Below are 27,178 nucleotides of genomic sequence, written 5' to 3' on the forward strand. Positions count from 1 at the left end.
CAGGTAAACTAAAAAAATATATGATTTAGGACCAATATTGAACGATTTCTTGTTTGTGGTGTCGTTTGGTTTTCTTGTATTGGGATTTGGGTGTCTGATATGGGTTTAGGTGTTTTGAAACGGGTTTGGGGTGTTAAATGGGCTTGGGTGTTAAAATGGGTTGGATTATATTAAATATATTATAATTGTGCAATCAGGAAATTAATCAGTTCATTTAATACGTGGCATCACCCAAGGACGAGTGTTTCCCACGTCATTCAGTAATTGGGGGTTTTGGTGTGTTAAGGGGTAATTTAATTCACTTTTAAGATGTTAAGGCATGTAATAGGTCGCTGGTATAATTTAGGTATGATATCGACATTTTGGGTATAATTTAAAGGTCATTTGATGTATTTTGAAAAAAAAAAAGGTCAAAATGTTTAAAGATGTGACTAAGTTTGACCACCAGAAGCTGTCACCGGAGCGTTTGGTGCGACGTAAGGAAACTTCATGGGTACTTGCACCGAAAACACCTGACGGAAATCACAAGAAAGCGAATATAAAGGAGGACTTTTTTGTACTTTCACTCAACTTCACCCGTAGCCCAAGGCTTTCCTTTTCCCCTCTCTCTCCCGTTTGCCGATAACGTGAACGTGATAACACTACGAATCGACTTACAAACGGTTACTAATAACTTCAATCTGGCACCCTTTTTTCTCTCTCTCTCTAAAACCCTCAATCACAGTTTTCTCTCTCTCTCTCTCTCTCTCTAGCACAAAATGAAAATGAAAATGCGAGTGCTCTTCTTCGTTCTTCTTGTTCTTTCTTTCTCTTTCAAATGTGATGGTGATGGTGATGGTGATGAGAAGGTTGAAGAAGAGAGAAACGATGTGGTAGTAAATGGTTCTGAATTGAACAACTCGTCTAGATCTACGGAAGTTAGTTTCGCTAATATGATCGATCAAGCTCTTGAAAAGGAGTTCAATGAGACTGACGACAAGTCCGATGGTTAGTTTGTTCAATACGATTGCAATGCGGGGTTAAAATTGCAATGTTTCAGTAGTTGTTTCCCACTAGTTTCGAGTTTTCCTCTTTAAACTATTAAATCTGGATAATTTGAGTAGAATTACTTTCTGAACTGACAGTGTTGCTACTTGTGTAGATTTGGTTGTTTATTCTCTTGTATGCTAATAGAAACTTGATGGACTTGCCACTAATGCTAGTGATGACAATGGTTATGTGATTTAGGCTAAAATTGCAATGCTTCAGTAGCTATTTTCCCACTAGTTACAAGTTTACCTATTTAAACTAGTATTTAATCTGGACTGACAGTGTTGGTACTTGTACGGGTCGTTACAGATTTTCTTTTTCTAGATTTGGTCCTAGTATTACACTAGTAGTTTCTTGTCCTTCGATATCTGCTGTTATCTGCTGTTTCTTGTACTTCGATGATTATTATATTAATTTGTGGTAGTTATTGCTCCTTTTTTTTCAGACTGCTCTATCATGCTTTTTATAGTATTTTGCAATGGCTTATTCGCTCTCGTTATTTCCTTTTTTCGTACTGCTTTGAATTGCTTATCATTGTGCCGAGGGTCTATCGGAAACAACCTCTCTATCTCCCAAGGTAGGGATAAATTTTGCGTACTCTCTATCCTCCCCAGACCCCACTTTGTGGGATTTCACTGTGTATGTTGTTATGTAGATTTGGTTGTTTATTCTATGGTATGCTAATAGAAGCTTGATATACTTGCCACTAGTGCTAGTGAGCAAGAGGGTTCTAGAATGGCTTCAATATTGCTATATGTCTCTCTCGTACTATTATTTATCTATTTATTTTTCATTTCAGCTACTGACCAGAGAAGCTTCAACAACAGCGTGGCGGAACAAGAGGTTTGCCCTTAGTTCCTTTGAGTTGTCTTAAATAGTGAAAATAATTTGGGGTCAAATGACTTGTAAACTTCAAAAAACTACTGTTGTTTTACTTACCAGAAGTTATTGCGATAGTTCTTCAGTTATCTGTTCCTTGAAATAGCGGTTGGATAGGATACTTGAAGTCTGATTGCGGATCTGTAACTTTAATGGCTTGTTTTAGGGTTTTCCTTTATGTATTTATTTGCTACAGTTTTTGCGGTTTTGTTTTTTAGCCATAAATGGGAACTACTTAAATAATAATTATTCATCGATGAATTTTCGGGACTGCCATTTGGAACATCTTCTCTGAGAAAGTACATTCTAGTTCTGATGGCGGTTCTTTTCCTGCAAAGTTTTGGTTTGCTCGCTTGGTCAATTAGCAACTGTTATCTGTCGAAGATTCATTTATTACCAACTGGCTGGTCTTCTCTTACTCGAAGGAGATAAAAGGTCGGGGCTACAATGTGACGTCCAGTGGTATTTCTGCTCATATTTAGACTGAAACTTAATCCCTTTACTCCGATAAACCAAGTTGTCGCGCATGATAACGGTGATGCTTGTAGTTTAAGTTAGGCATGGCACAATTTGATGACAATGAAGTAGCATGCTTTTGTGAGCTAAATGGTATTGTGATATTTACTGTCTGTTTATGTGAAAATCATGATGATAACTTATAGCTTGTTGCCCTTTTGGTATTGATCTTTCCATTTTCAGTAACAGATGACAAGGGGAAAGATGCAAATCTGCGATTGCCAAGAAGAGCTAATAAAACATTGACTTTGTCACTGGAAAGTAAAAAGAATGAAGTGCTATTATGTTTGTAAATTAAATTTATGAAATAAGGATTTTGATATTGGAGTTTTATTGGTTGTTTTTCTTTAGAGCTAGATACAGATTAACATGGCTGCTATGGTGAAAAAAGATTTTTCAAAATTAGTGACTTGGATTTTTTTTTTTTTTTTTTTAAAGTTATTGTGCTAGTAGATTGAGAGATACAGATGCCCCAGTGCGGAGGTGTGAGAGGTTGGCCATGGATGGTTTCAGACGAGGTAGGAGTAGGCCGAAGAAGTATTGGGGAGAGGTAATTAGACACGACATGGCGCAATTACAGCTTACCGAGGACATGACCTTAGATAGGAGGGTTTGGAGGACCCAAATTAGGGTAGAAGGCTAGTAGATAGTCTCGTTATCCGTTCTTATTAGTAGTCGCATTATTGCAATATAATTTCTTGTGCTCCGATTTCTGCTATTATCTGTTATTATTTGTTATTTCCTGTGCTTTGGTTATCTTGTGTCATCTGCTCCGATTTCTGCTATTATCTGTTATTTCCTGTGCTCTGATTATCATGTGTTATCTGTGTCGCTTGCATTATTTCATTTCCATATCGCTTTAAATCTCTTATCCGAATCTCTTAACCTTATCTGACTTCTTTTTATGCTTTTATTGAGCCGGGGGTCTTTCGGAAACAGCCGTCCTACCTTGGTAGGAGTCAGGTCTGCGTACACTCTACCCTCCCCAGACCCCACGATGTGGGATTTCACTGGGTTGTTGTTGTTGTTGTTGTTGTTTATTGTGCTAGTAGATTGTATTAAATGATGCATTATTCCTTAGATTAAGGCTCTATTCTTTGCTTACCATGTAGCTTGTAGTTTAAATAAGAAATGTCAGAGAAGAATATTAAGATGTGTCTTCCTGTTTGTGTTATAACTGTGACCTGTTTCCAAATCCGTTGTATTTAGCGCAATAAACATTTCTTGAAATGCTTCATTTCTCAGGCAGTTTTGGAAACTGTTGCAAGGGTCAAGCCGAAGAAGAATGAGACGAAGGAGGAAAAGTAAGGTTAATCTAATATTTGGTACATGCTATTGTACTTTCAATGGTCTCCATGTTATTGGAAATGAAAAGACTGAATAGTGTTGGAATCACTGATTTTTAATAGGTCATTCCAGTTGCATGATGTTTTCCACTTGGAGAATGACAATGGAGCTGAAGATACACCTACCTTGATAGATCGAAAGGTACCTATTGCATCTAGAAAGTAGTGGGTCTAGTTATAGGCCGTACAGGAGCATTGGTAGTAGCGAGAGATGATTATGGATACCTGAACACGATTTACTAACTGGTAGCTTCCCTCCTGCTCCTCCATCAGGATAATGTCTTTATCATGTCTAATCGCAAGTCGAAGTTTCCAGTGCTGCAGCTGGACTTGAGGTTAGCTATAACTCTGTCCTACATCCTGGTCATTTTGAACTAAATGAAAAAGGAAGACTATTATGTTAAGAGGAGCTATATTGTTAACTAATCTGATTTTATTGTAAACCAATGGGCAGATTAATATCGGATCTCGTTGTTGTCATTGTTTCTGCAACTTGCGGTGGCATTGCGTTTGCTTGTGCTGGACAACCGGTGGGATTACTCATCCTTTGCATGTTTCTAATGCTAATTAAAGAGCATCTTTCATTTTCTTCTGCAGTTGTGCTATTTTAGATGCTGATGATATTTACTTGGGTGCTTTTACACACTTTAATTTATAAAAAAGTAAGTCCTCTCCTGGTAATATTTTTCAGGTTTTCACAGGATACTTGCTAGCAGGATCTGTAATTGGACCTGGGGGTTTTAACTTTGTCAGTGAAATGGTGCAGGTACGTTGATTTCCAGTCTGATTCATTAAAGTAATTTACATGGATAGTTTATCATGTGAAATACTTTTTATTCGATAAGTAACCAAGATGTTATAAATCAACAAAAACAAGCACTAAGATAATTAGCAAAATCCAGCACTTCCCCGTCAGCATGGTCAAATGTTTTCCCGGTGTCTAGTTTTCCCATCTGACTTTCCTTCTCATCTAATTCTGTCTGCATCCTGCTCATTGATTGTGCAATTCCCCGATCTAGTAAGCATGCTAAATAACTCTTCCAGTTCGCAGTATTGGAAGTATCTTCTGAAGTTAGGAGACCAAGTGTTGTTGTCTCTGTCCTGGGAGATGGTGGAGTTTGGGTTACTTGAGATTGAGAAGAGAGCTGGATGTTCATACTGGAGCGTACTGTTACCTATCCATCTGTCTTTCCAGAGCTTGACATGCAAATCGCAATCAGCTTAGTATTTACAGTACTGATTGATTTCCTCCCAAAGTTTAGCAATGTACTTCCAAGGGCCAACTCCAAAGGGTGCTCTGGAGACTTTTGTGCGCCAGTGTCACTGAATTCCATGTGTTGCGGAGTATCACCTTTTCACATAAGGCTTGATCTTCCCTATTAAAACCTCCATAACCATTTCATAAGCAGACATTTATTTTGGACGATCAAGTTCTTGATACCTAAACCACCAGTTGCTTAGGAAGTGCGATTTTTGGCCATTTGACCAAATGGAATTTGTGAGACTTGTTGTTCCCTCCAATAGGAAGTTCCTTCTAATTTTGTCTTGCTGCATCTATACCTTTTCTGGCATTTGGTAGAGAGACATGTAAGTACGTGGGTATGCTGTCTAGGGCACTGTTTGTGAGTGTAAACCTGCTCCCTAGAGGAAGGTATTGCATCTTCCATGAAGCATTTCTCTATGATGCCTCCCGATATATCCACAGCTCTAAATTTAGCCCCTAGATGTAAACCCAAGTATGTTTTGGGCAGTGTTTCAGTAGTACAACATAGGATGTCAGCCAAAGTTTCCAGGTTCTGGATTCACTGGATAAATGGTGCTCTTGAGCATATTAAGGTGTCATGCTGATAAGATTTCAAACATTAGTAATGGATAGATTTAAATGGAGCTCCTGTGAGTCCTCAGCTCTAAAGAAGATGAGTGTATCTGCGAGATGTTATTGAGTTTCCAGGCACATTCCCCAATTTAAGCCCCTTAATTCACTGTAGGCTTCTGGCTTTGTTGAGCATTTTGCTTAGCCCTTCCATTGCTAGTATAAAAAGGAAGGGGGACAGCAGATCCCTTTGTCTGATGCCTTTTTGAGGAGAGAAAAAACCAACTGGAAGTCTGGGATAGAGTTGATCAATATTGAGTATTTCTTTGGAGTAAAAAGTTATCTGTTCAATAGAATAAGATAAGAGATTTTTTTTGATTGGCAACAAGAAAGTAGAAACTAGAGAAACTGAATACTTTTTTTTTTTTGACTGAACATCTTCATGACTTTGTACAAGATCTAAACGATTTAAACCTATTAAGAACTAATAATTGGTTGTGGAGAAAGAAAAACAAACACACTTAATAGGCAAATTTAGGCCTCCATTAAGTGGAAACAAATGAGGCCTACGAAGCTACATACTAATTTTGTGCTCCTGTATTCAGATCTCCCTATAAAGCCCAGCTTAAGTCATTAGCATTGGAAGACAATAAGGCTGAGATAGAGTTGCAGCCTCTGACAAATTCTTTATACGTTAGCTCCTTTTGTCCCAAAGATCAGTTACAGGCTTTCAGGCCATGTTGTAGGTCCACTCAATTCTTGCACTTAGCCCCTCACTGAATTTTACGGACTTGAACATGTTACACTTACTATTTTGCCTTTTGCAATTTGTAATCTGTAAGGGCTAATGAGTCATTGCATACGTTTTCAGAGTTCTGAGATGCAAATTTATATAGTTGGTGAGCCGCTTAATGGCTATCTCACCATTTCTGCTCCTAGAAATTCAATTTCTTTACTAACTGCATATGGCAACAGTTATAGCCTCCTGATAGATTTTTGTGCTTATGGTGCATTTATGTTATTTAAGTTATCTTTTGGACTATCACCGTGGAATGTTGTGCTAATGGTCTAACGGGTATATTCTACTTAGGTTTTCTATGTTCGTGTTTCCTAATATCCAGTGGTTACATCATTCAGGTGGAAACAGTTGCTCAGTTTGGTGTTATTTTTCTTCTATTTGCATTAGGTTTGGAGTTCTCCACGGCGAAGGTTTGCCTTGATTTCTAAATTAAGACAATTTTGTACTTTATCTCATTGAGTAAAAGCAGAAATGCAATTTTAACCTTTAACCGCAGCTTCGCATTGTCCGAGCTGTTGCTGTGCTAGGAGGGTTACTCCAAATATTTCTCTTCATGTGTTTGTCTGGTATAACAGCCTCGGTATGTGATTTCTATCATCACCTTTTGTTGGAGCTACCTTTTCGACATGTAGTTCAGCTCTGGGGATTTGCATTTTTGAAATGTTGGTCTGAATGTTTGAAATTCCGCTTATGCAAAATTTAGCTTCCGTATCTCTATTATTTAGTTCCTTCAACTTACTCATAACTATGAACAAATGATACTTTCAGTTATGCGGCGGGGAAGCATCTGAAGGTGTTTTTGTCGGCGTCTTCTTATCAATGTCTTCGACAGCAGTGGCAAGTCCATGTCATTTTTGAATTTGTCTTTCCAATTTAATTCATTGTACCATCAAGTATTTTTCATGTGTTTTTGTTCAATTTTCATGTCGGGTGAGACTGAGAATAGCTCTCCCAAATAATGGAAGTTTCCCTGTTCCTAGAGGAAAATGGAAAAGGAAAAAAAAATTAGTTGAAATTTAAATTTACCTAAGGTATTCATTCTCAGAAAAAATTAAGGAAAGGACAATGAGAATTTCTATTGCGCATGCATGAATCACTTTCTGTTTTTGGTTCAACACCCTATATCAGTTACTTTGACAAAATGTTAGGACCTCTGTTGAGTGCTGAAAGACAGGAAGTAACCTCCCCATTCTAGGAAAGGTTTTCTGAATAATCTGAAAAGTGGTGTATTGTAGAAAAATGTACTAATAGAAGGAAGTGTATTATACAAAGATGTAGAATGGGATTCACTTAAATTGGAATATTGTCACAATACATGATGCATAAGCATTTCATTTCTGCCTGGATCAGTTTTGTGCTTAACTTGGTGCTTGAGAATTATGATTCGAGGTACTAAAGACCCAACAATAGAGTAACTGGAAATTGTTTCAGGATCCCTGACCTGCTACAGATTTTCTCTCCCAACACATTTGCTGTCATAACTGGCTAATTACTGAATAGAGAAAATGGTAAAACAGAGGGAAAAAATGCATTTTGAATGTTGAATCCTCTAATTGGATGTTATGGACCTGAAATATGGTAAAGGGCACATTATGCTTTAATTAGTAAAGCTTCTTATAATATATTGAAGGTCTTTTTATGAATAACAGGTGTTGAAATTTTTGATGGAAAGAAATAGTGTTAACACCCTCTATGGGCAAGTCACCATTGGAACTCTTATTCTGCAGGTCTGTCTCAGCTCTCCTCTTTTGTGAATATAGCAATGTCTTTGGCAAAATATTGGCTCACCACTATCTTTCACATGGATGTGATATAATTTTTTTTTTATTCATCAGATTTTTTTTTGTTCTTCTCAAGAGTCCTTCCGTGATTTGAACTTTTGAGATTTCTCTGGTTTCCAGGATTGCACGGTGGGTTTGCTATTTGCACTGCTTCCTATTCTAGGTGGTACTTCTGGTGCACTTCAAGGAATGTTTTCCATGGCAAAACTGTAAGCAGTTGTGATTGAATGATTTTTGAATTTGGAATGTAGACTCAAATCTTTGTGAAACAACTACTTTGTTACATGCTTTAAATCATATTTTCTGTCTACATAATGCCATATGTTGTTCGAATTTTGTCTTTCTTGGAGGTGAGATTATGATATCTATCATTCTATGGTGGTTATCTGGAAATTATGTTGCCAAGCAGAAGTGCTTTCAAGTTAATCTTGAACTTTTACCTTGTTTGACTCTTTCATTTTTATCAGTAAAAGGTAACTTTTATTTATGTTCAGCAACGAAGTATATGCTGGGGAAGTATTGTGTAATAAGCTCAAAAATCAGTCATAGCCATAGTAGAGTATAACTGCATTACTGGTTGTGTAATAAGCTCAAAAAATCATAGTCTTTTTACATCATTAACTAAATCCATGTTGCACCAAAAAGAAAGTACAGAGATACATATGTACTTCACTCTGATTATAGATTCTTTTTGCCCAAAAAAATTCTTGCATTTCCTTCCTTCCAAATGGACCGCCAGATTGCAGCTGAGTTTGAGTTCCAGTCCTTCACTGGAGCTTTTCCCAAAACTTTTCCGTGCTTCATTGACGTAGTTCCAATGTAGGCTTTGGCATTGACCAGTTAAGTCCTAACATGAATAAAAAGACAGTCTAAAGCTGAGAGGTGAAACTTTCAGTGCTTCATATGAGTTTTGACACCTAAGTCTGAAAACCCACTAGCTTAGACCAACTACTTTACTGAATGTGTTGGATTTTGTGCGAAACCAATAAAAGTCAGCGAGTGCGTCATTCTGGTTCAGGGTGTCATGTCTCTCTAAGCACTTAGGACGTATATCTCATACACTCAACATATGTATCAGTATTACAGGGTACATTTCATTTTCCCCTTCCATAAATCTTTACTCCAGTTTTGTTGATTAGTTTCACTACAGCACAACAAAAGCTCCAACTTTGCTTTAACCTCTATTATACCCAACCCCACTACCACCAAAAAAATAAAAGAGACCAAGAAGAAGAAGAAAGAATAAGAGCACATTTCCTGATTTTGTTTTCATTCTTCTATGCTATTGATATTAACTAGTTCAAATGTCAATCTTGTCCTTGACTGCTGCTATCCCTTTGATTACAGATTTGCTGTTCTGGTCACATTCTTGACCATTTTGTCGGTATTATGTCGCACTTGTGTACCTTGGTTTCTTAGGCTAATGATAGGCCTATCTTCACAGGTAACTTTGCATCTATTGAAATAAAACATCCTTTATGCCACAGCTGTTTCTATGTTTGACTGTGCTTTACTGAATTCTTTGCAGACTAATGAACTGTATCAACTTGCATCTGTAGCTTTCTGCTTGCTCGTTGCTTGGGTTTGTCTCTTTTTCACATCTCTGAACAGAAACTGCATGGTTCTCAACTTTGAACCTCTTACTATCTCCTAGAAATGGCCTACTTGTGGATTAAATGGACTGTTGCATCTCAGTGTAGTGATAAACTGGGATTGAGTCTTGAGCTGGGTTCTTTTGCCGCTGGAGTGATGATATCAACAACCGATCTGGCTCAACATACACTTGAGCAGGTTTGTCATCTCGTACATTTCATCAGCTTTTTGTTTTCCTCGTGTCTCTCTCATTGCTATCTTTATCTACGCGCAAGATACTGAATTGTCAAAGATTCTCAATTGACCCTTAGCTGTATCAAAATTATGAAGATTATCTAATTGGAACACGTATAAAAAATGAGAAAAGGGTAAAAAAATGCCCTCAACTAAAATAGAACAAGTCTACCATCGGCTAGAATTTGGTCCTAAATATGCCCTTATCGTTAATGGACGGGCTAAGGTTTACCCCCTCAGCTATAAGAAGAACAAATTTGCCCTCCGTTTGAATTTGGTCCAAAATAAATACCCTTATTGTGGAACAACTTGATCAGATTGGCCTCTCAGAACTAACAGAATTCATTTTTTTTCAGTCAACCCTTTTAGTTTAGGGTCAAAGGTTTATTTTACTTCTATTTAACAACGAGAGTAAGAACAAAAAGAGAGCCGAGGGTCTTTTGGAAACAGCCGCCCTACCTTTCAAGGTGGGGGTTAGGTCTGCGTACACTCTATCCTCCCCAGACCCGACATGGTGGGATTCTACTGGGCTTGTTGTTGTTGTTGTTGTTGTAGTAAGAACAAAAAGAAGAAAATAAATGAAAAGAAAAAACAAAATGTAGAAAGTTTTTTCCTTCAGAAATCACATCAAAAGTGGAGAAATATTTCCCAATAACATTCCTTTTTGCTCAACGGATGACTTATTTGACTTCTATTTTTTAAAACGAAAGAAAGTAACAACAAAAGAAGAAATAAAGGAAAAGGAAAAGGAAAAAGAAAATGTGGATTTATTTTTTTCTTCAGAAATCAATTCAAAAGCAAAGAAAATATTTCCCCAAAAACATTCCTATTTTCTCAACAGATAACTAATAAATCTTTTCGCTTTCCGATTTGTCTTTGAGAAGATCAATACTTCTTGTCTACGTAATTGTGATCTTTTTTGGCATCGCAACAATTGCTTTCTTCTGCAAGATCAAAACTTTTTGTTAAGCATATATAGTAACTCCTTCCAATTTCTCATTTACTTTCAATTATTTCTCACTGATTTAAGAATATCAATTCGGTGTGGGTTCTTGAACATTATTTATTTTCCCATGAAAAAAATTTGATTTTCTAGAATTTGTGCTCTATTTATTGTTGTTTTCTAGAAATTAGATGTAATTCAACTCTTTAACCATCTTGGTGTGACAACCTGTCACGTCATCATGACACTTAAGCGCCACTTGGAACTATTTTTGCCATGTAGGAAGCTTATGTGTACAGAAGAGGGTAGCTTATGTGAGAAGGTTCTAGAGAAATATGGGGATTTCTCTTGAAAGACCTTAGAACTCTTTGGTTTTGTTAGAAAGTCCTTGGAACTTTCTAGCCTTGTAGAGAGTTCTAGAGAAAAGGCCGTCTCTTGTAAATATGAGGGACTTGTACAATAATTATTATTTACCCACTAGTCCCTAAACAACTAGTATAAATAGGGGCCATTCATTTGTAAATGCATTAAGCAAACAAATCAAGTTCTCCACAATACAAAAAGCTTCTTTATTTTTTATTTTTTTGAGTCAAAGGTAACCATTTGTATTAACCATAACTTAACACCTAAAAAATGTTAAGTTAAGCACTTTACAGAATCATACTTACAGCAAAAATCAGTGCCCCTATTCAAAAGCTAAAGCTTATGCATTGCCAATTAAATCTACCAATTCTCCTATATCCCCCCACAAATTCTGTTTACACCAAAAAAAGAACAAACTAAGACAATCCATCCTGATTTTCTGAATGGAACTGCTAGTATCCTCAAAATGTCCTGAATTCCTTTCTTTCCAGACTACCCACCATATACAAGCAGGGATGACCTGCCACCAATCTTCATCACTATTTCTTTTCCCCACACTTTTCCAACTGCTTAGAAGTCCAAATGTAGAACTAGGCATTACCCATTCAACACCCAAAATACAACAGAACATGTGCCACAAATTTTTAGTTGTCTTGCAATGCAAAAAAAAGATGCTCATTGTTTTCACCTTCCTGCTCACATAATAGACATCTTGAACAAATCTTGAAACCTCTTTTTTTTTTTTTTTTTTACAAAAAGCTTCTTTATTGCAAATTTCTAGTCTTCCTTATCTACTATTTCCTTAGCGATCTTGAGTGTATTAATCTAGGGTGACTTGGCATAGCAAGATCGTCAGCAAGTTGTCAAGTGTTGCACGTGCGCTTAGTTTAAGACTAAGGACGTGACAACATGGTATCAGAGCGAAGGTTGCAAGTAAGAGAATGGCGAATAACGGAGAAATCAACACTGCTTAAATCCAAGCCAACATCACCAATGATGTCACTGGCAAGAAGGGTCATATCAAGAAGAGGAATGCCGCCAACAAGAGCCAGGAGGTGCCGCTCGAGGTTGTGTCAAGCGAAGGCTCCTCAGTGAAGTAGAGGTCTTGCCCGAGGGCGTCTAGCTCAGTAAAAAGCGTGGATCGTAAAGGTGAAATGAGGTCTTGCCAGAGGGCGTTTAGCCAATGCTGGGAGGAAGGTAGATGTCACCCTTAGCGTTCTTGAGGGGCACACTCTTGAAGAGATTGAGAGCATCCAAAATTACTTGGAGGGGCGTATGCGGGACGAGATAGAGCTAAGCCAAACCATCACTGCCTTGTGCAGACTCATGGAGGCGTTGAGCACTATCGAGTCCATAAAGGCAAAAATGGAGGCACTGGGGAGCAGGTCGACGCTGGCATGACTGAGGCAACCAATAATGTTGTGACGAGGAGGTCCAGATCGAAGCTCCCAAGACACCAGTGTTCAAAGGTGTTCGTGATGGACAAAAGGTAGAGAACTTCCTTTGGCACCTAGAGAACTACTTCAGGTACGGCAAAGTGAGGGACGATGAGGCCAAGATCAACACCGATGTGTTGTATCTATCTGAGACTGACATGTTACAGTAGAGAAGGAAGGTGGCCGATGCTGAGAGAGGTCTGTGCATTATTAGCACGTGGCATTAGTTCAAGTCCGAGTTCAAGCGATAGTTCCCCCAAAATAGTGTCTTGTACAAGGCAAGGCAAGCTTAGAGAGTTGAAGCAAACAAGGAGCATACGTGACTATGTTAAGGAGTTCACCACCCTTATGCTTCAAATCCTCACCTCACCAGCGACGATGTTATTTCACTTCATGGACGATTTGCCTTATTGGGCTAAGCAGGAGTTGCAACGCCAGCAAGTCGTGTACATAGATCAAGCCATAGTGGCGGCTGAGGCTTTGATGGATTTCAGGCATGACAAAGGCAAAGTGAATGACTCAAAAGGTGGCAATGCTAAAGGTGGGCAAGACCATGTAAAAAGGAAGGAGATACATTAACAACACCCGAAGACCCGAGATACCAACAAGTTCGATAGCAAGAAGTCGATTGGCCGCCAGGGCTACGTCGAGAAAAAAGCACAGACCGAGAAGAAGGGATGCCACATATGCATAGGGCCGCACGACTTTAGGATTTGTCCCGACTTAAAGAGTCTTAGTGCCATGGTACGTGAGCGAAAGAAGCAGACATAATGAGAGTTCGCGTGTGGTGCTATCACGAACTAAGTTGCGCAGACTCTTCATTTTTGATGCAGCTCCCGTCTCGACACGGGCTGGGTGCGGGTGCGGGAGCGGGATACATCTCGGAGACGGTCAACCAACTTCGGATACTTTGACCGGAATTCATAGACAAATTTGGGGGGAAAATTGAGATTGACTTCTCAAAATGAAAGATACAACAGATTTAAGACATGGAAAATGGCATACCTTTAATATTATAGTCCTTTTATCTCATATTCGTTGCTTTCTGTTTCAGCCCAAACAGAGAGAAACCAAGAATTCAAGGGGTCTTTTCTTTATAACTCTATATTTGTTATTTTGAATTTTCTTAGTTGAATCCCCACACCCGTATCCATACTTGGATCCACACCCCCAAATCTTAAAATTTATATTTTGCTGAATCCAACACTCGAATCCTTACCTTTATCGGATACCTGCACCCGAGTCTGAGCAACTTAGATCACAAAGCCAGCTAGCCAGCTTGAAGAGAATAACAATCAATACGCGGACCTTACCATTAACAACATGTTGGCTCTGTCATTGGTGGACATTGGAGTGACTCAATTTTGTGACCGAGGCCATAGCGAAGAGAATAGATTTGAAGTTCGCTCCAACTAACTCCCGTGTCAAGATCTTGAATATTGAGGCACAAAATGCTCGTCTGTAGCCAATGGTGTTGGTGTCAAATTGGGCAATTGGAAAGGTACGACAAATTTTACCGCTACATCTATGGATATCTTTGACATTGTGCTGGGGCAAGAGTTTTTTAGATGTTGCCACGCGATGATCGACCCCTACCTCCAACATGTCTTAGTGTTGGAGTGAGGAGCTTGCACGGTGCCTATTGTGACTATGTCGTAAGGACATTGCCAATCACAACTTTCAACTATGCAACTTATCAAAGGGCTTAAGAAAAGGGGAGCCGACATTCATAGCAACCATTGCAAGTTTGGACGAAAACAATGGTATTCAAGAAACACTACTGCCTTGCATAAGAAGTTGCTCGAGGAAAACATTGAGTTTATGCCTGACGAGTTACCTAAGCACTTGCCTTCTAGGCATGAGGTGGATCACAAGATTAAGTTGTAGCAAGGGGCTAAGCCACCCGCATTCGCCCTTTATCGCATGACACCGCCTGAGTTGGGGGAGCTTAGGAAACAATTGAAAGAGCTACCGGATGTTGGTCACATCCGCCCATCGAAGGCACCCTTTGGCGCACTGGTGTTGTTCCAAAAGAAGAAAAGATGAATTGTTGTGCGTATGCATAGACTACCCGACGCTTAAATAAGGTCACATTTAAGAACAAGTACCCGATCCGCTCATTGATGACTTATTTGATAGACCAGAACAAGCCAAGTACTTTACCAAGGTGGATCTTTGCAAGGGTTACTACCAAGTTCAGATTGCGGAAGAGGACAAACCGAAGAAAGTGTGTGTGACGAGGTACGAAGCCTTTGAGTGGTTAGTGATGCCCTTTGGTTTAACCACCACACCATTTGCATTTTCCATCCTCCTGAACAAGATCTTTCGTCCCTACCTTGATCCGTTCATGGCAGTCTACTTGGATGACACAGTCATCTACAACAACACCTTGGAAGAGCATGTGGAGCACTTAACAAAGGTTTTCCTAGCTTTGCGGGAGAACAAATTATACATCACGACGGAGAATTATGACTTTGCACAATTAAATGTGCACTTCGTTGGCCATGTCATTAGCAATGGTGAGCTACTCATGGACGAGGCTAAGGTATGGGCTATCCAAGAGTGGGAAGCGCCTACAAAGGTAATCGAGTTTTGATCCTTCCTTGGCCTTGTTAACTACTATTGTCGGTTCATCAACGGCTATTTAGGCAAGGCAGTACCATTGACTGAGTTGCTAAAGAAGAACAAGACATGGTTTTGGACAGAGCACTACCAAAAGGCGTTTGAAGACCTTAAGGCAGTCGTGACAGATAAGCCAGTTTTGGCGTTGCCCGACTTTACCAAGACATTCGCGATGCATACAGATGCTTATGACTTTGCCATTGGGGGGTCCTGATGTAAAATAGGCATCCATTGCATTTGAGGGCCGCAAGTTGAACGAGACGGAGCGGCGTTACACGGTGCAAGAGGGGATGACTGCCATTATGCATTGCCTTTACATATGGAGACACTACTTGCTCGGGTCAAGGTTGCCAAGTCAGCCTAAATTACTACACTCAAGATTGCTAAGGGATTGGTAGATAAGGAAGACTAAGAGAAATTGGCTAAAGAAAGCTTTTGTATCGTAAAGAACTTGATTGATTTGCTTGATCCATTTACAAATGAATGACCGCCTATTTATACTAGTCATTAGGGCTAGTAGGTACATAATAATTATTGTACAAGTCCCTTGTATTTATGGGATAAGAGCTTTTCTCTAGAACTCTCTACAAGGCTAGAAAGTTCTAAGGACTTTCCTAGCAAATCCATAGAGTTCTAAGGTCTTCGTAGAGAAATCCCCATATTTCTCTAGAACCTTCTCACATAAGCTAGCCTCTTTTGTAAACGGTAAAAATAGTTTCAAGTGATGCTCAAGTGTTATGATGACATGGCTGGTGTGACTCTCTCCCCTACCTAATGTTGCGAAGACCGCGACGCAATGCTGCTCCATGAACGCTTCAATTTTGTCCTCGGACTGCTGCAAGTCTTCGTATCGCTTCAATGTGGCTTCTTCCGGTGCTTGCCCCTTCCAATGGATGAGAAACATGGCGGTGGCCTTTTGTCCTTGTTTTAACCTGGCCTGGTAATCAATGATAGGCTTAATCTCTCTATCATACGAGGCAATGATAGTAATAGGCGCGCTACCCGATTGGCCCCTACTCGGATCATCCTTGTCTTCGTTCAAATAAGATGTTGGAAGTTTTTGAGTTCTGAGAGGAAAATCTGAGCAAGTTTTTCAACGATAACGGCATATTTGGGACCAAATTCAAGCGGAAGGCAAATTTGTTCTATTTCCCATAGTTAAGGGGCCAATTTGAGTCCGTCCACTAAGGATAGAGACATATTTAGGACCAAATACAAAAGGAGGGCAAACTTGTTCTATTTCCCCATAGTTGAGGGGCATTTTTGATCCTTTTCCCATAAAATTTTGATATCATTAGTTTTCCAGAGAAGATAAGTTTAACAAGATAAGTTTTAACAGATTAGAAAATCTATAATCATCAGGACAATAATGGATAGAGAGAATTCATTTGGTGGACCGCAACTAAATTGGCATTAGGTATGTTTATTGAGAAATGGTAAGTGTATTATAATATGGCGCCAAGGGAGGTGCTATAAAAAATATTTACAAGATACCATCAGAATATCCCTTCCCGTTCTTAAAGGGATTCTATGAGTTCTATCACTGCTTCAACATCATTTACAAAACCGAAAAGGGCCAAAACCGTCCCTGATCTATTATTGGATTGGTTTAAAAATGCCCTCTGTTAACTTATTGGACCTGAAATACCCCTACCGTATCTTATGGTTCAAATATACCCCTGAACAATTAAAAAAGTCCAAATATGTCCCTCGCATCAACTGCGGAAGCCACGTGGGGTTATATTTGGGCCTTTTTAATTGCTTAGGGGTATATTTGGACCATTTCAATTGTTCAGGGGTATCTTGGAGCTAATGTTGGAGTTAGGTCAAAGCTATTACATATAAAGCTCATAACTTGGACTCTGCTTAGCTTAGCTATTTCAACCGTTGTGTCTTATGCCAACTGGATAAAGTATACCAATTTAGCAGCAAAAGACGTAATTTGAAGCATGTCCACGAACAATTGAAAGAGTCTAAATATTAATCTTGAGCAATTAAGAAGGTCCAAATATACCCCGACCCCGCGTGGCTTCCGCCATTAGTGCGAGGGGCATATTTAGACCTTTTTAATTGTTTAGGGGTATACTTGAACCATAAGATGGCAATAGGGGTTTGAAACCAAATCCAATAGTCAGGGGAATCATTTACAAAATTCTGTTTACACCAAAAAATGAAACAAAATTAAATGATTCGTCTTGATTTTCTGAATAGGGTTTCCTTTATCTTCAAAACACCTGGCGTTTCGCTTCCTCCAACCTCTCTACCATATGCAAGTCGGAATGTTTGCCACAATTTCCTTCGATTGGAATTCTTGCCTCTGATGCTTCAATATTTCAGTAGCTCACAAGTGCACCCTGGCATGCTCCATTTTAGTCTCACCATACTAAGAAAGAATTGCCATAGCTGGTCCTTAAGATAACAGTGCAAAATTAAATGATTGATACTAAGAGGGTGTTTAGATTGGCTTATTTTAAGTGCTTATTGGCTTTAAGCTCTTTTCTACTTTTTGTGGTGTTTGGGAAAGATAAAAAGTGCTTTTAAGCATTTACTTTAACACCAAAAAAGTACAAAAAATAAGCCAAAAGCTAAAAGTTGGGTATTCCCAACTTAGGACTTTTAGCTTTTAGCTTATAAGCTACTCTTAAAAAGCCAATCCAAACACCCTCTTAGGCTTGTCTCCACATAGATAACGTATAGAGCACAACTGGAATCCTATTTTTTGGAAATTTTCATATCTTAAACAAGCCTCTTGTGCTACCAACCAAGTGAAAGAAGCCACTTTGTGAGGTGCATTTTGTTTTCTAGATTTGCTTCCATGGAGAATGATCCCTTTGCTTCCCACCAGAATCGAAGTGGAAGTAACATGACTTTACTGTGAAGTTGCCCTTTCTATGAATCTTCCAAATTAGCCTGTCACTGTTGTTATTGTCCAGACCTTTAAAAGGCTCTAGTGCATCCAAAAATTCAGCAAGCCTTCCCATTTCCCAGTCATTCAAGAGTCTTCTAAAGTGGAAATTCCAACCTTAATGTTCTCTGTTGATGGCCCACCTCGATCAGGCACCAAAGTAGGTCTGGAAACGAGTCTTCTAAAGGGGTTTGTCCAATCAAAATTTCTCGCCAGGAGGCAATTTTCCTTACATTCACCCACTTGAAACCCAACATTACTTGCAAACTTGTGCCAGAATGATCTGATGTTTTTCCACACACCAACACCAGCTGAAGTAGTTGCTGCTTTTGTGATCCAGTAGCCTTGAAGGCCAAATTTCTCACTGACAACAACTTTCCATGATGATTGTTCTTGTGAAGAAAACATCCAGATTTTCAAAATAGAAAACATCCAGAGCCATTTCATCATCAAGCTCGTGATGTCTTGGATTCCTAATGCCAAGACCACCTTCCTTCTTGCTATCTGTAAGAATACTCTATTTTACCTAAGGCAAAGATATTTGTTTCTCTATTGCCCTACCAAAGAAAGTCAACTCAATTTATCCAACCTTCTCCTCTTTGACAGGAAGAGGAAACAGGGACATCACATATGTAGAGCGTGAATCTAGAATACTATTAATCAGTATTAGTCTATCCCTAAGGACAGATACTGGCTTTTCCATCTTGGCAACCTCTTCTCACTTCTTTAACCACCCCTTGCCTGATATCTAGAGGCTCAATAAGTAGTAGGAAGAGTTCCCATCTCGCAACCCCACACACCAGCTGAGCTTCAATACTGCCGACATCATTCACTGGGAAGACATAAATCTTGTTCCAATTTTGACATGAAGATCAGACACTGGTTCAAAAGACAGTCAGAATTATTCTTAAATGTTTAAGCTGCTCACCTGTAGCGTCACACATCACGAGTGCCATGGACATATAGGAGATATGAAATTTCCAAGTTGCTATTCCTCCTACTGGTCACCTTGAAGCCCCTAATGAAATCATTCTGTTTTGCAATCTTTAACATATGACTCGAGAATAGGGGAAATCGGAGGGAAAGAAAAGACAAAATACTGGAACAAGTTGGCAGCCTAGAGGTCATTCAAGAACAAAGACCTCTGACTGAAGATGAGCAGTTGCAGAAGGCTCATCCGGATATGGATTATGAAGAAATGGCTAGAAATGAAGAGATAGTCTGGAGACAAAGATCTAGAGTGGAGACAAAAACACAAAGTATTTTCTGAAACTTTAATGGTTGATGGAGTTAGCTCCTCTGAACCTATGGATATTCAGAATGTAATTCTAGAATTCTATCAGAACCTTTACAGGGAGACAGAAAAATGGAGACCAAACTTGAACATAGCAGGTGTCCATAGCATTACTGTAGAAGAGCAAGTATGGATGTCAAGGCAATTTGAAGAAGATGAAGTATTGGAAGGGATCAAACTCTGTGCTGTTGACAAGGCACCTGGCCCGGATGGATACACAATGGCCTTCTTTCAGGCTTTTTGGGATGTTTTGAAGGAGGACTTGATCTTGACTTTTCAGAATTTTCATTCTCAACAGATGTTTGAAAAAAGTTTCAATGCCAACTTTGTGGCCTTGATTCCAAAGAAGGTGGGTGCAACTGAACTAAGGGACTTTAGGCCCATTAGTTTAATCACTGGTGTGTACAAGATAATTTCCAAAGTGCTGGCAAAAAGGTTAAAGAGGGTGGTGAGCAAGTTAGTCAATAAGCACCAAATGGCATTCATTAAGGGAGGCAAATTGTGGATGCTGCTTTAATAGCGAGTGTATTGAGACCTGAACTAGAGGAGAAGAACCAGGAGTGATGTGCTAAGTTGGATATTGAAAAAGCCTATGACCATTCGAACTGGAATTTTCTTATCAACAGTGTTAAGACAAATGGGGTTTGATTGCAGATGGCTAAAGTGGATGGAATTCTGCATTAAAACTACCAGGTTCTCTATTCTAGTAAATGGAGAACCTGTGGGGTTTTTTCCAGCGGAAAGGAGCAGAAAGGGGGCTCAGGGAGGGGGGGTTCTTTATCCCCTTTCCTTTTCATATAGCTATGGAAGGCTTGGACAACATGATGGGAATTGCTTCTCATAATAGCTGGATCAGAGGATTTAATGTGAGAAACAGGGCAAATGAGGCTATGAAAATATCCCATCTACTGTATGCTGATGATACAGTAGTTTTTTTTAAGGCAAATCAGGAACAGATCTGCCATCTGAGGGTGATACTAGTGGTTTTTGAAGCATGCTCTGGGCTGAAAGTTAACCGGAGGAAGAGCAGTATCTTCCCAGTCAAGGAGGTGCAGTAGATCCAAGTGCTTGCAAGCATTTTGAATTGCAAGATTGAGAACTTGCCTACTTTTTATCTGGAAATGTCTCTGGGATCAATGCATAAAGTAGTGGAAATCTGGGATGGCATCATAGAGAAGATTGAGAAGGAACTAGCTCTATGGAAATCTCAATACCTATCCTTGGGAGGAAGACTCATCTTAATCAACTCAGTCTTGGATTCTTTGCCTACATATGTGATGTCCTTATTTCCTATTCCAAGCAAGGCGGTTAAGGCTTTGGACACTCTAAGCAGGAACTTTCTATGGCAAGGAAACAATGAGGAAAAAAAGTTCAACTTGGTAAATTGGGAAGTAGTTCAACAAAGCAGAATGCATGGAGGATTGGGGGTGAAGAATCTAAAATTACAGAACAAGAGCTTACTTATGAAGTGCTTATGGATATATAATCAGGAACGCCAGGCACTAAGAAAAGAGGTGATCCAACATAAGTATGGCCAAAATGGAAAATGGTGTACAAATGAGGTGACAAATACCTATGGTGTGGGGGGTATGGAGGACCATTAGAGCTTTCTGGCTGGCTCTGAAGGCAAATGCTAACTAAAAGGTGGGTAAAGGTGACACGATTCTTTTCTGGAAGGAAAATTGGAGTGGACAGGGGACTCTACAACTACTGTTTCCTGGCTTATTTTCTATAAGCACAAATCTAAATAGTACAGGCATTGTTCATTAACTTGGCTATGGTGAACTGGACTATGGGTGGACACACTACAGACCTTCTAAGCTGTTGGATAAGGGGTGGGGGGGGGGGGGGGAGCGAGAGTCTGAAAATTTGGTGGAAAACAGTTCCTGCCTGCATCTGGTGGAACATTTGGAAGGAAAAAAAAAATGACGGAATATTTGAAGGCAGAGAATGTTCATTGCAGAAGATCCAATGGAAGGTCATTACTTCATTAAGTTTTTGGTGTAAAGAACAATATGTAGAAGAGGAAGTTTAGTTAGTGGACTTTTTAGGATTACTTCAAGTATTTTTCTTTCAGTAAGGTGTAAATTTTTGGAGGTGGAGCATACCCTTAATACTGAGGAATACAAAGTTACTAGTTTCAAAAAAAAAAAAAATGACTGAGCCCTTCCACGACTAAGATGAACACTAAAGGAGACATTGGATCACCTTGCCTTAATCTTCCTTTGGAGGGAAGGAGGAAAATAAATCCACCGGAGACCAAATGACTAAAACAGAGTATCTAACAGTGCTAATGCAGTAATAGATACCGCTTTTCCATTTCCTACCAAACCCCATCTGACTTAGAAGTTTAAGTAGGAAGTTCTAATTTACATGTCTGTTTATTATGAAAGCCGGCTGTGAATTATCCACCGGCTTGTTTATCTGTAATTCGTGACCTCCATTCTGACAATGTGCTAACATGATTGAAAAACCCCATAGGGTACCCGTCAGGACCTGATGCTTTATCATTAGCACTCTGATTAATTGTGTCAACAATATCCTTCTCTTCAAAAGGCCTCTGCAACCACCTGTTTTCCTCTTCAGTGATTTTAGGACATTACCCATGCTAAACTCTGGCCTCCATTCTTCATTTTGAGTGTAGAGATTCGTGTAGGGATTAGGCATGTTCAATAATCCCAAATAACACAAAATTTGTTTACATCTTCTCTGTTAATCAAAGTATTCAGTGATGTTACGCCACGGCAATGCCATTATTACAAATACATATATATTTTAAGTCTCGATGGAGCCTAATAACTATCAATACAAACGGCCCCTTCGAAAGCTCTTTTATTTCCCTTTTTTTCCCTTCAAGTTACCAGTTTCAAAAAAAAAAAAAAAACTCTTTTATTTCCTTTTCCCTAGTTTATATTAACCTGAAAGTACAAAATGGAGACATTCCAGCTTCAATCTGTGTGACCCCCAACTTGTCTTCATTTTTTGCCTCGGTTTTAGGAAAACCCAATTGAATGTTAAATACTCCCTCCGTCCCAATTTATGTGGCACCGTTTGACTAGGCACAAAGTTTAAGAAAGAAAGTACGACTTTTGAAATTGTGGTTAAAAACAAACCTTAGATATTTATGTGACTATAAATCATTTCATTAGGGGTAAAAGGGGAATTTTAAAATTAAGTTGTTTCTAATTATAGAAATGTGACATTCCCTTTGGGACAGACTAAAACAGAAAGTGGGCCACAAGGATGGAGGGAGTAATAAATATGCTAATTTCCAACTGTAACAAAATTACAGTGCAGTGGATAGTGATCGACATCTTCCCTTGTCTTCTATACAAGCAGCAACAGCTTATTATTACAGATCTCAGCCTTCTCAAATTATCTTGCTGTCAAGATAGCATAACTCATTGCACAAGAAGTGCTCTTTTCAGTGCTCTAGTACTCCACAATGATTTCCATTAAGGTCGAGTTGCATACAATGGATAATTGGAAATAATATTTTTGAAGGCAAATCAGGAAATATACTCAGCCTTAAGTTTAGATCTCTTTCTTTGTTAGCTTTTTGGTGCAACCTGGTCGTAGTACATGACGTAGATGCCCAAGTTAGATACGATTGAGTAGATGCACAATATGTAATTTGCTAAGATGCATAATTTCAAAGACCTCTCTCCAGGTTTGACTTTATCTCACTCACTTTGTTGTGGGTTGCAATATTATGCTCACAACTCCCTTATTTTGACACCTTTGTAACAATTGTTTTAACTTAATAATCATTAATGCAAACCAAAAAATACAACTTGAGTACTAGAGCACTGAGAAGAGCATTTCTTGAGGTTGCAACCGGACTCATTTTTTATTTATTGAGGCTTTGAGCTTATATATATTTTTCTTTGCTGAGGAAATGATCCTCTCTAACAGTTTCATAGAGTTGTATGTATGTTGGAAGATGTGGGTTTCACATACTCTTAGCTTATGCTTAGATTGTTACATCATCTGCACTACATGCATTGTTCTTAGCTGGGTTTTCATTTTGTTGCAGGTTGAACCTATACGGAACTTCTTTGCTGCTCTTTTTCTAGCTAGCATCGGAATGCTCATCCATGTTCATTTTCTTTGGAATCACATCGATATCTTAGTAGCAGCTGTTATATTGGTCATTGTTATAAAAACTATAGTGGTTGCTGCAGTTGTCAAGGGTTTTGGTTACACCAATAAGGCTGCCATTCTTGTAAGTTCTCCTAATCTTTTGAAGTTATTATTTCTGAACTCTTTTTGGTATATAAAGCATCTATTATATCTGGTCTTGTCTACCCATTTTACATTACTGACTCTTTTTTGTATGGTATGTCCAGGTTGGAATGTCTCTGGCTCAAATTGGAGAGTTTGCTTTTGTTCTTCTTAGCCGTGCTTCAAATCTTCATCTAATTGAGGTGCTGGTTTAGTAAGCCCTTTTTAAGCAGTGTCGAAAATTCTTTTATGCTTATGTCTACAATAATCTGATGCCCATGTGATATTTCAATTACCATTTTGGAGGAATTTTGTGTGACTTGATGGAATTGAAATTGATTCATTAATAAGTTGTCTTTCTTTACTTGTTGCCACTCTCAATTATGTATAGTCAATCATTGTTAGAGTTATCCGACTGCTGATTTGAGATGAATAATGGAATTCGGTTATGCTGCAGGGTAAAGTGTATATGCTGCTTCTAGGCACAACTGCACTTAGCTTGGTATGTTTACTGTTTATTCGCTTTTCTAGAAACAGTTGCTGTAACTTATGAGAGTGTGTTGTACGTTTTATTTGCCTTCTCGCTTTTGATACTCGTTTCCCTTTCTATGAGTGATAAATTGGCGAATCTGGACGTGACAGTGCATGTTCTCTTGGGAGGTAAAGAGCTGCTGCTTCGAAAAAAGTGGAGGACTTGTGATCACTGCATTAAGTGGTTTTCCATAATTCCGTCCTGGTAGGGGGTGGGTGTCAGTGGTTAGGCATAAAGAAGCATATCGAGACTCTTCCTGAACTAAGCGTATTTGAGCGCTAAACATCTTTTACAGTTATCCTGGTGAAATTTCTTGAACACCTACAATTGGATTGCAAATGAAAAGGTTTCTGCAGATTTTACCAAGAAAGCTTTACTTGTACTTGGCTGCATGGATTATTATGTGCTTGTGATGGGTTAAATTATACTTTAGAGTGGTCGACTAAACAGGTGAGCCAGTGTTACAGATAAATCAATTCAGAGAAAAAGAGTTGCATGCAAATGTAAGAGCTTCTGCACGGGCGTTTTGGAAAACGTTCATGGACTTCATGATCTGTTTTTTGGATTCTAGAGGAATAATAAATAGGATTCTTACATAAGGTTGTTGAAGATTAAATAGAAGAAAAAAACAGAATTGGAATGTCAGAGAGTGTGGAAGAGTGGTTAATGAAGGGTCAATGAAGTGGGAGTAGAATCTTGAGGTCTCAATTCGAAATTACAACGGAAGCTAAAACACTAGGTGATTTCTTCCCTTTGATTAATTCTTGATGAGGGTAGAGTTACCCAAACCTGTGTTGGTGGAGGTAGCAGTCAGTACCTGATGGAATAATCGAGGTGTGCTCAAGCTTGCCCTGACACCTCCTTCTAAAAAACAATTGGCATGTAAAAGGGTAGTCCATTGAGTAGTGTCTTCAACAAGGGTTGTAACAGCTCAGTTTCATTGCTACCAGAACACTCATCATTTCTTAGTATGTCTAGTTTGTCAGTCTTTTCCGGGAGTCTGAATTTTGAAATTTATCCTTAGTCAAGATATTGTTGGAAATTATATTTGCAATGCTTTGGCTAGAGTTAGCAACCAAACCTTGAATAAGGACTGCTGCCATCTGTTTTTGACAACTAAACTAATAATTTGGTGATGAAGACGACTTATGAATTATTAAATGGGCCAATATGGAGAATATTTTAGGGAAAGGCCCATCAGTAATAAATTTGATGGTTCTATTTTATCTTTCATTTTTGTTTCTATGCTGATATGTGAGTGCTCCAAATCAATGTTACAGGTGACAACACCTTTGCTTTTCAAGTTAATTCCTGCTGTTGTGCATCTTGGAGTACTACTACGGTGGTTCTCGCCTGAAATACCGAATGAGGTAACTTTTCCCGTGTAAAGTATGGCTGGTGTTTTTGCAGTTTTATCAGCTCACTTGGTTACATTTTCCCTTGAATACTTGCCTGGGTTGAGAGTTGAGATCTTAGAAATGATTTTTTCATCCCAGATTGGACCCAAAGGAGATATCCTACGTGCAGATAGTTCTAAGCGTATCAGTGTACTGATCCAAGGATCCCGTGATTCATGATAGTTAAACAAAAAAACAAGAAGCAGCAAACGCAATTCTCACTTACCTGATGGTATTCTTATGCTAGAAGACAGGAGTGCAACGGAGGTTGACTGACTGGACAGTTCATAATCATGAAGCTCCTATGCACCAACATCGGGTAGTTTTCTTTGATACATCAGAGAGATCGCAAGATGCAGAGCCCTTGATCTATCTGCCAACATTCTCTGGCATTTATTTTTTGATAGGTCATTACTTCCAATTAGGTGCGCGACATACAATTATGTCCATCTGTAATGCAATTGTTTATATTCTAGCTTGATTTTAGTTTTGTTTGCCGGGGTTGTCAAAATAACCCTCTCAATTTCAGTCTGTAAATAGATGATAAACACAAATGTACGAATTATAGCTGTATGTATACAACTGATCCTGAAATTTTCTGCTGGAGTATCCAGTGCATAAAATTGCATGTAAGCCAACTCCCCCCCCCCCCCCCCCCCCCCTCCTTCGGGGCTCTGCCGTCGACAGATCCCTCTCCCCTAACCAAGCATCAGAACTCCAGCTGATCTTATTTCGCATAACTTGTACCCTGTTTTCAAAGTTTGCACTTCATAACGAAGCAACACTGATGAAAATGCCAATTTTACTTTGTCGCCTGCAAACAAATTAAGAGCTTCTTGCTATGTTATTTAGTCGTGATAGCTGCAGCAATAACCACATAGCTTTGGAAGTGTATTGGATTCTTCTCACCATCTATATTTCTATGCAAGACCTTGTATGAAGCAAGGATTCGGTCCGCTAATGACAGGTTTTTGCTCAAGTGCTTGATTGGCTTGAAGGGACAGAAAGAAACTGAAAGTAAATGAAAAGAAAGGTAATGCACTTTAAATATGGACCATTTTTCTTTTTTCCTGTTTGTTCGAATCCTACAGTTCTAACAGGACCTAATTTTCTCTTTTTTATTTTTTATGTATCAGGTAGGGGTGTCAAAAAAATATGAAAAACCGACCGAACCGATTTATAGTGTTTTTTCAATAAAACCGTGGATTTTTATTTAAGCTTATAACCGTTCCGAACAATTAGGGTGGTCTTTTTAATTTATACAAAAAATCAAAAAATTTCCGAACCGAACCGAATAGCCTTACATGTATGAAATATATTTTATATATTACAAATATGTTAAATTGAATATATATAATATATTTTATATGTTCTGTTTCAAATATAAAAAAGAAATTTGACCACTAAATTTTGGGCCTTTAGTTGATTGGATTTAGTTTCAAAAGGATACGTCATATACATAGTCATACGGT

General features: G+C 38.8%; 1 protein-coding gene across 1 annotated transcript; it reads left to right on the forward strand.

The window, feature by feature from the left end:
* Positions 1-445: 445 nt before the first annotated feature.
* On the forward strand, positions 446-26,329 carry LOC132620492 (K(+) efflux antiporter 4-like). Its single transcript, XM_060335173.1, has 20 exons — positions 446-987; positions 1,829-1,872; positions 3,670-3,728; positions 3,834-3,912; positions 4,044-4,105; positions 4,225-4,300; positions 4,462-4,536; positions 6,721-6,792; positions 6,879-6,962; positions 7,151-7,219; positions 8,032-8,109; positions 8,284-8,372; positions 9,511-9,607; positions 9,692-9,745; positions 9,859-9,954; positions 23,590-23,778; positions 23,903-23,980; positions 24,235-24,279; positions 25,590-25,679; positions 25,806-26,329. The coding sequence occupies exons 1-20, from the start codon at positions 759-761 to the stop codon at positions 25,884-25,886; spliced, it is 1,746 nt and encodes a 581-aa protein (XP_060191156.1). The 5' UTR covers positions 446-758; the 3' UTR covers positions 25,887-26,329.
* Positions 26,330-27,178: the final 849 nt, after the last annotated feature.

The sequence above is a fragment of the Lycium barbarum genome, chromosome 11, assembly GCF_019175385.1.
Source record: "Lycium barbarum isolate Lr01 chromosome 11, ASM1917538v2, whole genome shotgun sequence".
Lineage (NCBI taxonomy): Eukaryota > Viridiplantae > Streptophyta > Magnoliopsida > Solanales > Solanaceae > Lycium > Lycium barbarum.